Source organism: Salvelinus sp. IW2-2015, linkage group LG4q.1:29, assembly GCF_002910315.2.
Source record: "Salvelinus sp. IW2-2015 linkage group LG4q.1:29, ASM291031v2, whole genome shotgun sequence".
Taxonomy (NCBI): Eukaryota; Metazoa; Chordata; class Actinopteri; order Salmoniformes; family Salmonidae; genus Salvelinus; species Salvelinus sp. IW2-2015.
This window is the reverse complement of record NC_036842.1, coordinates 6,710,711-6,723,841: the sequence shown is the minus strand read 5'-3', so window position 1 is coordinate 6,723,841 and position 13,131 is coordinate 6,710,711. Positions and strand designations below refer to the sequence as shown.

Here is a 13,131-nt window from a genome sequence, read left to right as displayed (position 1 = left end):
CATCGTCGAAGGAATGAGCATTACACCGAGGCCTGTACTCTGGAGCGGGATCGATTTAGAAGTGGAGGGTCCGTCATGGTCTGGGGTGGTGTGTCACAGCATCATCGGACTGAGCTTGTTGTCATTGCAGGCAATCTCAACGCTATGCGTTACATGGAAGACATCCTCCTCCCTCATGTGGTACCCTTCCTGCAGGCTCATCCTGACATGACCCTCCAGCATAACAATGCCACCAGCCAAACCGCTCGTTCTGTGCGTGATTTCCTGCAAGACAGGAATGTCAATGTTCTGCCATAGCTAGCGAAGAGCCCGGATCTCAATCCCATTGAGCACGCCTGGGACCTGTTGGATCGGAGGGTGATGGCTAGGGCCATTCCCCCCAGAAATGTCCGGGAACTTGCAGGTGCCTTGGTGGAAGAGTGGGGCAACATCTCACAGCAAGAACGGGCAAATCTGGTGCAGTCCATGAGGGGGAGATTCAATGCAGTACTTAATGCAGCTGGTGGCCACACCAGATACCGACTGTTACTTTTGATTTTGACCCACCCCTTTTTTTCAGGGACACATTATCCCATATCTGTTAGTCACATGTCTGTGGAACTTTTTCAGTTTATGTCTCAGTTGTTGTATCAGCATCCTGGAATCGCCAGCATCCCGGAGTTGCTTCTTCACTGTTGACGTTGAGACTGGTGTTTTGTGGGTACTATTTAATGAAGCTTCCAGTTGAGGACTTGTGAGGCATCTGTTTCTCAAACTAGACACTCTAATGCACTTGTCCACTTGCTCAGTTGTGCACTGGGGCCTCCTACTCCACTTTCTATTCTGGTTAGAGCCAGTTTGCGCTGTTCTGTGAAGGGCGTTGTACGAGATCTTCAGTTTCTTGCAAATTTCTCACATGGAATAGCCTTAATTTCTCAGAACAAGAATAGACTGACGAATTTCAGAAGAAAGTATTTGTTTCTTGCCATTTTGAGCCTGTAATCGAACTCACAAATGCTGATGCTCCAGATACTCAACTAGTCTAAATAAGGCCAGTTTTATTGCTTCTTTAATCAGGACAACAGTTTTCAGCTGTGCTAATATACAGTGGGGCAAAAAAGTATTTAGTCAGCCACCAATTGTGCAAGTTCTCCCACTTAAAAAGATGAGAGAGGCCTGTAATTTTCATCATAGGTACACTTCAACTATGACAGACAAAACTTCACAGTAGGTAGCTTCACAGTAGGTATGGTGTTCTTTGGATGCAACTCAGCATTCTTTGTCCTCCAAACACGAGTTGAGTTTTTACCAAAAAGTTCTATTTTGGTTTCATCTGACCATATGACATTCTCCCAATCTTCTTCTGGATCATCCAAATGCTCTCTAGCAAACTTCAGACGGGCCTGGACATGTACTGGCTTAAGCAGGGGGACACGTCTGGCATTGCAGGATTTGAGTCCCTGGCGGCGTAGTGTGTTACTGATGGTAGGCTTTGTTACTTTGGTCCCAGCTCTCTGCAGGTCATTCACTAGGTCCCCCCGTGTGTTCTGGGATTTTTGCTCACCGTTCTTTGATCATTTTGACCCACAGGGTGAGATTCTTGTTGACTGTTTGAGGTTGTGGACAGGTGTCTTTTATACTGATAACAAGTTCAAACAGGTCCATTAATACAGTAACGAGTGAGGACAGAGGAGCCTCTTAAAGAAGAAGTTACAGGTCTGTGAGAGCCAGAAATCTTGCTTGTTTGTAGGTGACCAAATACTTATTTTCCACCATAATTTGCAAATAAATTCATTAAAAATCCTACAATGTGATTTTCTGGATTTTTTTCTCTCATTTTGTCTGTTCATAGTTGAACTGTACCTATGATGAAAATTACAGGCCTCTCTCATATTTTTAAGTGGGGAAACTTGCACAATTGGTGGCTGACTAAATACTTTTTTTGCCCCACTGTAATTGCAAAAGGGTTTTCTAATGATCAATTAGCCTTTTAAAATGATAAACTTGGATTTGTGGATTTGTTAACACAACGTGCCACTGGAACACAGGAGTGATGGTTGCTGATAATGGGCCTCTGTACACCTATGGAGATATTCCTATGGAGTCATTTCCAGCTACAATAGTTATTTACAACATTAACAATGTCTACACTGTATTTCTGATCAATTTGATGTATTTTAATAGACAAAAAAATTTTATTTCAAAAGCTTTCTTTCAAAAACAAGGACATTTCTAAGTAACCCCAAACTTTTGAACGGTAGCGTATGTAAATGTAAAAATCATTTTTTTAAATTATTTTTAATACATTTGCTAACATTTCTAAAAAACTATTTTTGCTTTTTCATTATGGAGTATTGTGTGTCGATCGATGAAGGGGAAAAAAACGATTTAATCAATTTTAGAATAAGGATGTAAAATTGCAGGGGTCTGGATACTTTCCTAATGCACTGAATGCATTAGGATTACATTGAATGTCTTTTAATAGTACTGGCAAGGAATCATTGTAATTCTACTGTATTCATTAGCTTCCTTTCAACTCATTGTTTCTCATTTAGCCCTGAGGATAAGTAAAACCTCTTTCAGCTGTCCAAATTTTACACATCTCCTCTCAGTTGGCCTCGAATAATAACACTCACAGCTGCACTGCCAGAGCCAGCTGCTGCACAGAGCTGTAGAAGCAGGTGATTGGCCTTATTTGGAGCTAGCCTGGGTCATGTGACCACAAAATGGTGGAAGCTGTTAGCTTTTTGTAAGCTGAGCATCTCTACCAAGAGCCTGGGAGGAAAATAAAGACAAAAAGGGAGATACAGCTGAAATCCATGCTCTGAGACAGAGAAGGACAGAGATTCCCGTGCCCCAGTAGTGGTGAGTGGTTGGGTTAAATGTGATGCAGAATAAAGAAAAAGGGAGAAGAGAGAGAGATGTATTTATTTTCTAGAGACAGGAAGAGATAAGGGAGAGGGAGGGGCTGCTCTCATCAGCACTGTGGTCCTGTACTGCACTATGAGGTGGCTCAGCATCCACCCTGGAGCAAAGCAGCTGATGCTGATCTTGTTATACCTATCGTATGCATGTACGTGTGCGTGTCTGTGTGTGTGATTCAGCATCAGCAGTAGCTTATGTAATTCATCATCGCTGTTCAAAAATCAGCTATTCTGATCAGCGTTTTTCTTTTTGTGGTATTTGCTAATGCAATCAGATTTGTCTTCTCCCAACTGAAAAAGAAACCAGGATCATTTTAATGTGCGTGAGTGCACGTGCCGGTTGGTTTACTTACATCTGTGCCCAATCTGTGCTCGAGTAAGCGTGTGGACATTTGAGTCAGCAGATGAGAGACGGAGGAGGAGAGAGAGAGAGAGAGCAAGAGAGAAGGGGCTGCTGATGCTGTAACAGCCTTACCCTCTTCCCTCCCCATCCATCTCTCCACCTCCTGCTAGAATAGATGGATTATTCACAGCGGCGAGATCTGATGACCTTTATCCTCAACACTCCTCCCACTGCCCTCCCTCTGCTGTGGTCATTGAAATCATCCCGGCAGCAATGATAGAGACACAGTCCTGACAGTGTGCCTGTAGGAAATGTCTTGCGTGTGACTGTGTACTGTACAATACTGCCAACTGAGTTCACTCATTTGTTTGTGTGTGTGTGTATGAACAGACTAACACAAAACACAGTCAGGCTCTCACTGGTATGCTGTATTGAGTCCTATATTAGGGACTGTTGTGTATGATGATTCTCCACAGCAATGTAGAGGTTGACGGACCACAGTAGGGGGATTGTGTCTGTGTAACCTGTCAAAGTTAAAATTCTATTCTTTCCTTGTGGTGCGAACCGCATGCGCATGTACCACACACACACACACACACACACACACACACACACACACACACACACACACACACACACACACACTTGCCTCTCCTGTGTTTATTTGGTCTGTATTCAGTGTGTCACTGGTCTGCTATGTGTTGTCTTAATGTCCCCCTGGGTGATGAAGGGATGGACCTGGCGTCTCACAGTAAGACGACCTCCGAGGGGGCCGAGGGCAGACCAGGTGAGCCTCAATAACACCGGCAACTCCGTATGGGATGACGGGTTGTTATGCCATCATTACTCCGCGGCTGCCTGCAGAACTAAGCTGTCAGTTAATTAGACACACTCTCACATTCACATGCAGCACCATGATGAGGTTAGTTACTCACACAGGCATTAACTCATTCATAATACGTACACATAAGCTACTTACAGCTATATCATGTGAAGGTCCAAATGTTTTTCATCTTTAGCACAGGTTGGTGGCTTTTAAGAGGACAACTAGCCAAAATGCCATAACCCTACACTCCATAAGAGACAGAGAGAGAAAAAGATTATATAAATATATATATATATATATATATTGAGTATGGAGAGTCAGCAAATGTTAGAAGGCTCCATATATATATATACAGTGGGGAGAATAAGTATTTGATACACTGCCGATTTTGCAGGTTTTCCTACTTAAAAAGCATGTAGAGGTCTGTAATTTTTATCATAGGTACACTTCAACTGTGCATTTAATACAGGTAATGAGTGGAGAACAGGAGGGCTTCTTAAAGAAAAACTAACAGGTCTGTGAGAGCCGGAATTCTTACTGGTTGGTAGGTGATCAAATACTTATGTCATGCAATAAAATGCAAATTAATTACTTAAAAATCATACAATGTGATTTTCTGGATTTTTGTTTTAGATGCCGTCTCTCACAGTTGAAGTGTACCTATGATAACAATTACAGACCTCTACATGCTTTGTAAGTAGGAAAACCTGCAAAATCGGCAGTGTTTCAAATACTTCTTCTCCCCACTGTATAGAGAGAGGCTTCTAACATTTCCACTGACTCCTCCCCTTCCCTCCCTCTAGCCCCTCCCAATTCGCTGCCCCTGCAGGGTGCTCCAGGTGGCCCGTCCCAGAGGAAGAAGCTCTCCGCCCCATGTATCAGCCTCTCATTGGACCAGAGCGAGGACGACGCCCTAGAGACGCCCGACGACCTTGACATTAACGTGGACGACCTGGACACGCCCGACGACGCAGACTATCTGGACTACACCGACAATGAGCTGGACTGGGAGGGTTAGTCAGTCTAGGACCTCCATACTCAACTGGCGGACCGCGCTCCGGATCTGAACCCAGAATGGGGTCAATACGGACCACGGGTCCCGACCACCCACTTCATTTTTTTACTCGGTTGGGCTTCGACCGTGGTATCATATTAACACACATAATACATGCAAAATGTGTAGAATTACGGGAAATTAGCTTAAAAATTGCAACATTTGCTCTCCGCCAACAAGAGGGGTGTGAACAGTTTGGGGTCGCATTGGTTGCGAGGTGGAGGTTTGTTACTATGTTGATAAATGACCAAATCCATCCAGACCTTTGCCACATAGGACATTTGTGTCACCGGACGTTCTCAAATAGTACTTGAGTACCCCTGGTCTAGGAGTACGTCCCAAATGGACCTCTTTAGTGCACTTATGTAGGGCTATTTCAAACACAGACTAATACACTAAATAAGATATTACGCCACTTGGAAGCTGGAACTTCAATGGAAATGTTATCCCTTATACCTAATTTCTCTGTCATCATATTTTTGTTGTGTAGATTAGACATCGATTTATAGTGCATCTGGTTTTTGTAATAGCTGTGTTTCTGCCTTTTGCCTCAAACCAGAACCCCCAACAGCCAATCGTACAGCGGGGAAGGAGCCGTGTGAGCCGATTCCCACATGTAGCACGGAGGAGGAGCGTCAGGATGGGAAGCTGTGGAGGGCGGTGGTCATCGGAGAGCAGGAACACCGCATTAACATGAAGATCATTGAGCCCTACCAGAGAGTCATCTCCCATGGAGGTACAGGACAGTTCTGGTCGTTGTTCTGCGTTTTATACCTTTCTTTTATTTCATAGACCTCCTTTCTCTTGATGGCGTCTTCCATACAACATATATTTTAACCTCATAGAACGTAATAGGGCTTAATTGCAGGATAATACATTAAAAAGGGCTAATCAGACACACAGTGATATACTGATGGCAGATGACAGAGAAAAACATTCGGAGAAAGGAAACAGACAAACACTGCACCCCAGCACCAAGCCTCTCGACAGGGCGCTCTTGTAAACTGTTGTGGTGTGGGTCATATGTGAATGTTTCTTTACAAGTTTTGGGTTTCCTTCATCAGGGTACTACGGAAATGGAGTGAACGCCATCATAGTGTTTGCGGCGTGTTTCCTCCCTGACAGCGACAGTGAGGACTACCATGAAGTCATGGAGCATCTCTTCCTGTGAGTTACACCTAGAAACCTCCTCATCCTCAGAGCTCCTGACTTTAATTCATTTCCTGGTCTGAACCCTACACCTTACAAATACACCTTTCATTGAAAAGTTCTTAAAGGATATATTGCATGTATAGCTCTTAAGTCTGTCTCTATTCCCCCCCCCCAAAAAAAATCCCTTAACCCTGTGAGACCCATCGTTGTATAAATACAACTTTTCCTAAATTGCATCCTGTACCGTTCCTAAACTAAAAAAATCATGTCAGACACTACATAGTGCATCTTCTTAAACCCAGATGCACAGTACCAGTCAAAAGTTTGGACACACCTACTCATTCAAGGGTTTTTCTTTATTTTTACTATTTTCTACATTGTATATAATATAATAGTGAAGACATCAAAACTATGAAAAAACACATATGGAAACATGAAGTAACCAAAAAAGTGTTAAACAAATCAAAATATATTTTATATTTGAGATTCTTCAAAGTAGCCACCCTTTGCCTTGATGACAGCTTTGCACACTTGGCATTCTCTCAACCAGCTTCACCTGGCCATAAGACTGCTAATTAGTTCATTAATGGTTACCCAGACTATCTGTACTGACTCTATGCACACTCACAAAGACTGTATAAACACTACTTATAAACTGGGTGGTTCGAGCCCTGAATGCTGATTGGCTGACAGCCATGGTATATCAGACCGTATAGCATGGGTATGACAAAACATTTATTTTTACTGTTTTTAATTATGTTGGTTACTAATTTATAATAGCAATAAGGAACCTTGGGGGTTTGTGATATATGGTCAATATATCACGGCTAAGGACTGTGTCCTAGCACTCCTTGTTGCTTCGTGCATAAGAACAGTCCTTAGCCGTGGTATATTGGCTATATACCACCCCCCCCATGCTTTATTTCTTAAATACACACTCACAGTATACTGACACTCTCACACAAAGCCCACACACATTCACATGCACTATATATGCATACGCACACAAGCACACATGCTGCTGCTGATACTCTGTTATTTATTTTACTCTTATTATTATCTATCCTAATGCCTAGTTACTTTACCTTGCCTGTATGTACATATCTACCACAAATACCTCATACCTCTACATATTGATCTGGTAATTGTACTCCCTGTATATAGCTCCATTCTTGTGCATGTTATTCCTCATGGCACTATCTTTTTATTATAACTTTTTTTAAACTTCTTCAGGATCGATGGGTCCCCCTCAGGACGGTTGAGCTAACGTAAGCTAATGCGATTAGCATGAGGTTGTAAGTAACAATAAAATCCCCCAGGACATAGACATATCTGATATTGTCAAAAAGCTTAAATTCTTGTTAATCTAACTGCACTGTCCAGTTTATAGTAGCTATTACAGTGAAATAATACCATACTATTGTTTGAGGAGAGTGCACAGTTATGAACTTGAAAAGTTATTAATAAACCAATTAGGCACATTTGGGCAGTCTAGATACAAAATTTTGAACAGAAATGCAATGGTTCAGTGGATCCGTCTGAAACTTGGCACATACACTGCAAAGTCTGTTTTCTTTGTATTTTCTTTTACCAGATCTAATGTGTTATATTCTCCTACATTCATTTCACATTTCCACAAACTTCAAAGTGTTTCCTTTCAAATGGATTTAAGAATATGCATATCCTTGCTTCAGGGCCTGAGCTACGGGCAGTTAGATTTGGATATGTAATTTTAGGCGGAAACAAAAAAGGGTCCGATTTTATTATTAACTCTGCATCGTTGGGAAGGGCTTGTAAGTAAGCATTTCACGATTAAGTCTACACCCGTTGCATGTGACAAATAACATTAGATTTGATCAGTAGCTTCTGAAACATTAGAAAACTGTCCACTCGTCTGAGACCACACTGGTCCCCTACAAAAGCATATGGTGTAAGCCATCCATGCAAGTACATAACTTTTCCCCCTTGATTTCTCTAAGATCTAGTGATTATATAGAAAAAAGAAATTGAGAAACAAAGATTATGAGCTAGAGGTGGTTTTGTAAGTGTTGCAGAAACACAACATTGGGCTTAAAGGGTTGCCAAACAGACATTGGGCCACATTCATATATTGATAGACAAGTTAGAGAGATTGTTTTCCTTCTAAATTCTGCAAATATGGACAACCAAATGCTTCAAGACTAACTTTGATCTCCCCTCTAAACATTAAAATAACATAAATATTATAATTTTTTTAATATATGTGTGGTTTATGAGATCAGAATACTGCCATTGATGACCATCTATTTTATGGTAAAGTAGTAAGATAGGAGGTTACCTCTCGAAATGAAGCCAGAAAGATGTTCCCCATACATAGTTGATCCTTTCAAAAAATATGTTCTTGACAACAAAATAGAAACATTTGAATCGGTCGAGTTGATCAATTTTTTTTTTTTTATGCCATTAGACAGTGTAAATGCTTTTCATCCAACACACATTTTCCCTAACATTGAAGCGCAATGTTTCCAGAAAATGTCAAATAAATAAATAATATATTATTTTCATAATCAGAGGCCTATTACAAGTATTTCTGAAAGGTAATATGTTGTTCCTCATTTGGATCTATGCCCGGATCTCACAGGGTTAAATGGCAATAAGGGTCTAATCTAACCCATGTAGCGCAATCATTCACCATTATACTCTTCTCTTTACCTTTTACCTGTACACGTTTTAAATCATACACTAGGTTCATGATTGACGTGTGCCTCCCCTACTGTATATCCTGCCTTCAGGTATGTGATCAGCACGTTGGAGCTGATGGTGGCGGAAGACTATATGATCATCTACTTGAACGGAGCCACGCCCCACAGGAGGATGCCCGGACTGGGTTGGCTCAAGAAGTGTTACCAGATGATTGACAGGAGGTCATTTAACAGACGGTTGATTTATGGATGAGTTGATGGATTTTTTTATTGTATGGAAAAAGTGTAAGGGGGGGATAGTCAGGCCCACGGGATAATATGTGAAAGGATTTACGTGTACTTATTTCCCATGTGGTCAACTGTAATAACATCGTAGCATGCCACATCACACAAATGTACTCAATATAAGAATGTTGATGAATGTTTGGTTTCAGGCTCAGGAAGAATTTGAAATCCTTCATCATCGTCCACCCGTCCTGGTTTATACGGACCATACTAGCACTCACTCGGCCCTTCATCAGGTAAACACACACATGAATTACTCTGTTCTAAGTAAAGAAATCTCAGGGGCATATTTCATTACACAGGGATTGAAATGTAGCATACATGACCGTAATTTATTGTTGATCAGTCTCTCACATCGCTGTGGAGAATTCTTGGCCCACTCTTGCATGCAGAACTGCTTTGACTCAGTAACATTTGTGGGTTTTCAAGCATGAACTGCTCGTTTCAAGTCCTGCCACAACATCTCAATTGGGATTAGGTCTGGACTTTGACGAGGCCATTCCGAAACTTCAAATTTGTTGGTTTAAAAAAAAAAATCATGTAGACCTGATTGTGTGTTTTGAATCATCGTCTTGCTGCATGACTTCAGCTTCAGATCACAGACGGATGGCCTGGGTCCCATTATGCCTGTCGGAAACCAAACACTGCATTCCACAGTAAGAACCTTATACCAATGGTCAAGCATGGTGGTGGTAGTGTGATGGTTTGGGGATGCTTTGCTGCCTCAGGACCTGGACGACTTGCCTTAATAGATCAGAGAATTCTACAGGAGAATGTCAGGCCATCCGTCTGTGAGCTGAAGCTGAATGACACAAAACACACAATTAAGTCGACACGAAACTGCTTTTTTGTTGTTGTTGGAACGGCCTAGTCAAAGTCCAGACCTAATCCCAATTGAGATGTTGTGGCAGGACTTGAAACGAGCAGTTCATGCTTGAAAATCCACAAGCGTCGTTGAGTTAAAGCAGTTCTGCCTGGAAGAGCGGGCCATAAGTCCTCCACAGCGACCTGAGAGACTGATCAACAGCTACAGGAAGCGTGTGGTTGGAGTCATTGCAGCTAAAGATGGCACAACCAGTCAGTTTAAGGGGGCAATTACTTATTTCACACAGGGGCATTGGGTGTTGCATAACTTTGTTTATGAAATAACTGAAGTATGTCATTGTTGTGTTATTTGTTTACTCAGGTTCCCTTCATCAGAATAATAGGTTTTGGTTGAAGATCTGATAACCTTCAGTATCAAAAATATGTGAAAGTAGAGAAAATTAGAAAGGGGGAAAATACTTTTTCACAGCGATGTATATCTGTTTTGTCACAGCACCAAGTTCAGCAATAAGATCAAGTATGTGAACAGCCTGGCTGAGCTGCAGGAACTCATCCCCATGGAACACGTCCACATCCCAGAGTGCATCATTAGGTGAGCTCAGTCCACACATCCCCCCACTCCCTTTCATCCTCCTCTCCCCTCCTCGCCTTCCATTCCCTTCCTCTCCTCCTCTTCCATATCATTCCATTTCCCCTCCTCTCCTGTGACCTGTAACTGACTCTCGATTTATCTTCTGTTGTCAACTCTCATCCCCAGTCTTGACGAGGAGCTGAAGGAAGCAGCGGTGAGCTCAACGTAAGCATAGATTTTGTCCCGCATTACTATATGGCTGCAGAAACAGAAACGATGTATCCAGACTTCTGCTTTCTCTTAGCCAGACTCCCATTTATCAAATGATCCTGTTTAAGATCAGAAATGCTTTTATGTTGGATGAGAGCCCACTCCACTGCTGTGGGTTTGCTCTGACCACTTTCATAATGCAATTATATGAAAATGGGATAAATGTACCTCGCAACGCATTTGTCATCCACATCAACAAACCATAGATTACGACCATATGATTAATAATGGTGATATATCACAGATGGTAAATGAGACAATTCTGAGAACACGATGTAGAATTCCAATGAGAAACATACTCATTTGACCATATTTGGCTCTGCCTTCCTGACAAAAGACACATACATACCATCAATTCAATATGTAGCCCACGACATATTTACCACTGCACCCTAGATTCCCGTGTGACGTTTATTCTCTCTTCCTTTCTTCTGCAGAGTGAGCAGTTTCCTCCAGGGACCCGAGCCGACGCCGGGGAGACCTGAGTGAGTAAGTAAGACCACTAAAGCTACTTGTTTAAGTGCAGTCTGAAGAGAGATGGCCTTGTCTGGCTCGTCTGTCCTTCATATAAACATTCTAACAGTGCATCCCATACGGCATCCTATTCAATATATAGTACACTACCAGGACCTGATCAAAAGTAGGGCACTATAAAGGGGAATAGGGTGCCACGTGGGACGCATACTCTAACATTAATGTTTCCTTGGCGTCTCTTCCTCTGCAGAGCCGATAAAACCAACGCGAACAACTCCTGGACAAAGTGGCATTCAACAACAGTGGAAATGAATGCTCGTCTCGAAATGGAATGTCACATGGTTTGAAAACTCATGACTGTTTTGTATGCTGGATGCAGTAAGACAGATGTACTGTACGGTATATTCCTGTGTGTTTGTGCGACGTGGAGTCAACTATGAAGACACTCCACATTCCCTGTTAGCACTCAGACGTAGAATCCATCTACAACACCTCTGACAGACCAGAGATTAGCATGTGGGGTTTCTTAATCCTGGTCTTTGGGACCCACAGGTTGCACTGTTTTGTTTCTTCCCAGCACTAACATACCTGGTAGCACACCATGGTCTTGATGATGAGTTGAATAATCAGGTGTGTTAGTGCTGGGTTGGAACAAAAATGTGCACTCATGTAGGTTGCCCAGGACCAGTATTAATAATCCCCACGATGAGACTACTGGGATACTTGACAGTAAATCCACAGTACCATGATAGTTTGTGAAGAACATAATTATGATGTGGTCACTCACAGTGCAGTACACACGTCCATTCTTAGCGTCAGAGTTTTAATGCTGTACTTTGGTAATAATGCACGAGAAGCGGTGAAGCACTAATATTGTCCATCTTGGATTTAGACGAGTCATTATGTCCTTGAGACAACATCACATCAATGACGGTACGTCAAAATCAATCTCACATATCTATGACATGCTAAAATCCAGTCCCCTTGGGAAACGACCAAGTGACGCGTCTCATCGATCTTTTTTTAGATCTGAAAATCATTTGGATCTTGATGAGAGTGTTTGACAGATAAACCCCTAGATGTTTTCACTTTGAATCAATCTGACGTACAGTGGATGACAAGAGTAACCACGGAAATATAGTGAATTATATTTGTGTGTAACTAAGTGAATGTGTGAAATAAGCCATCAGCACATTGTGAAGAGCATGTCTTTTCAGATGACTGGTCCTGTGAGAGTCGAGCGTGATGTGTGTGATGTGTGTGTCCTGTCAGTGTGTTTCCGTCAGACATCCTACACGTTCACCATCTAGGGCTCTTGTCTCTGCACCAAACAGGATATGACCTCAGAGGAGGACAGAGAGAGAAGCGAGGGTCTCTGTAAAGCACAATATCGCGTACTGTGTGTGTCAGTGTGTGTGCGTGTATCAATGCATGCTTCCTCATAGATTCTCGATGGCTCTTTGACCCAGGGCTCTTCTACATTGTGTGTAAAATGTGTTATATGATGAGACACTATATCAATAAATACAACTTTACTCCGAGCATTGCTCCTGTGCTTATCCTCACGTTCCATCTATCCATCTATGCCATTGACCTTTCTACCACAACACCAGGGTCGTATTCATTAGGGCATGCAATAAAAATGAGCGTTTCTTATTGAATAAGTACAGGTTGTCCCTCCCTGTTTTCTTTCCTTGGTTGCCGTATGACCACGAACCATGTGTCTCTATTAGTGTTATCACAAATC

General features: G+C 42.1%; 1 protein-coding gene across 1 annotated transcript; it reads left to right on the top strand.

Moving 5' to 3' along the window:
* The first annotated feature begins 2,680 nt into the window (after positions 1-2,680).
* Positions 2,681-12,925, top strand: LOC111961318 (protein prune homolog 2-like). The gene is made up of 11 exons (XM_023983490.2): positions 2,681-2,844; positions 3,977-4,033; positions 4,876-5,085; positions 5,686-5,862; positions 6,191-6,293; positions 9,050-9,181; positions 9,394-9,480; positions 10,563-10,661; positions 10,827-10,865; positions 11,348-11,399; positions 11,635-12,925. The coding sequence occupies exons 2-10, from the start codon at positions 3,979-3,981 to the stop codon at positions 11,397-11,399; spliced, it is 954 nt and encodes a 317-aa protein (XP_023839258.1). The 5' UTR covers positions 2,681-2,844; positions 3,977-3,978; the 3' UTR covers positions 11,635-12,925.
* Positions 12,926-13,131: the final 206 nt, after the last annotated feature.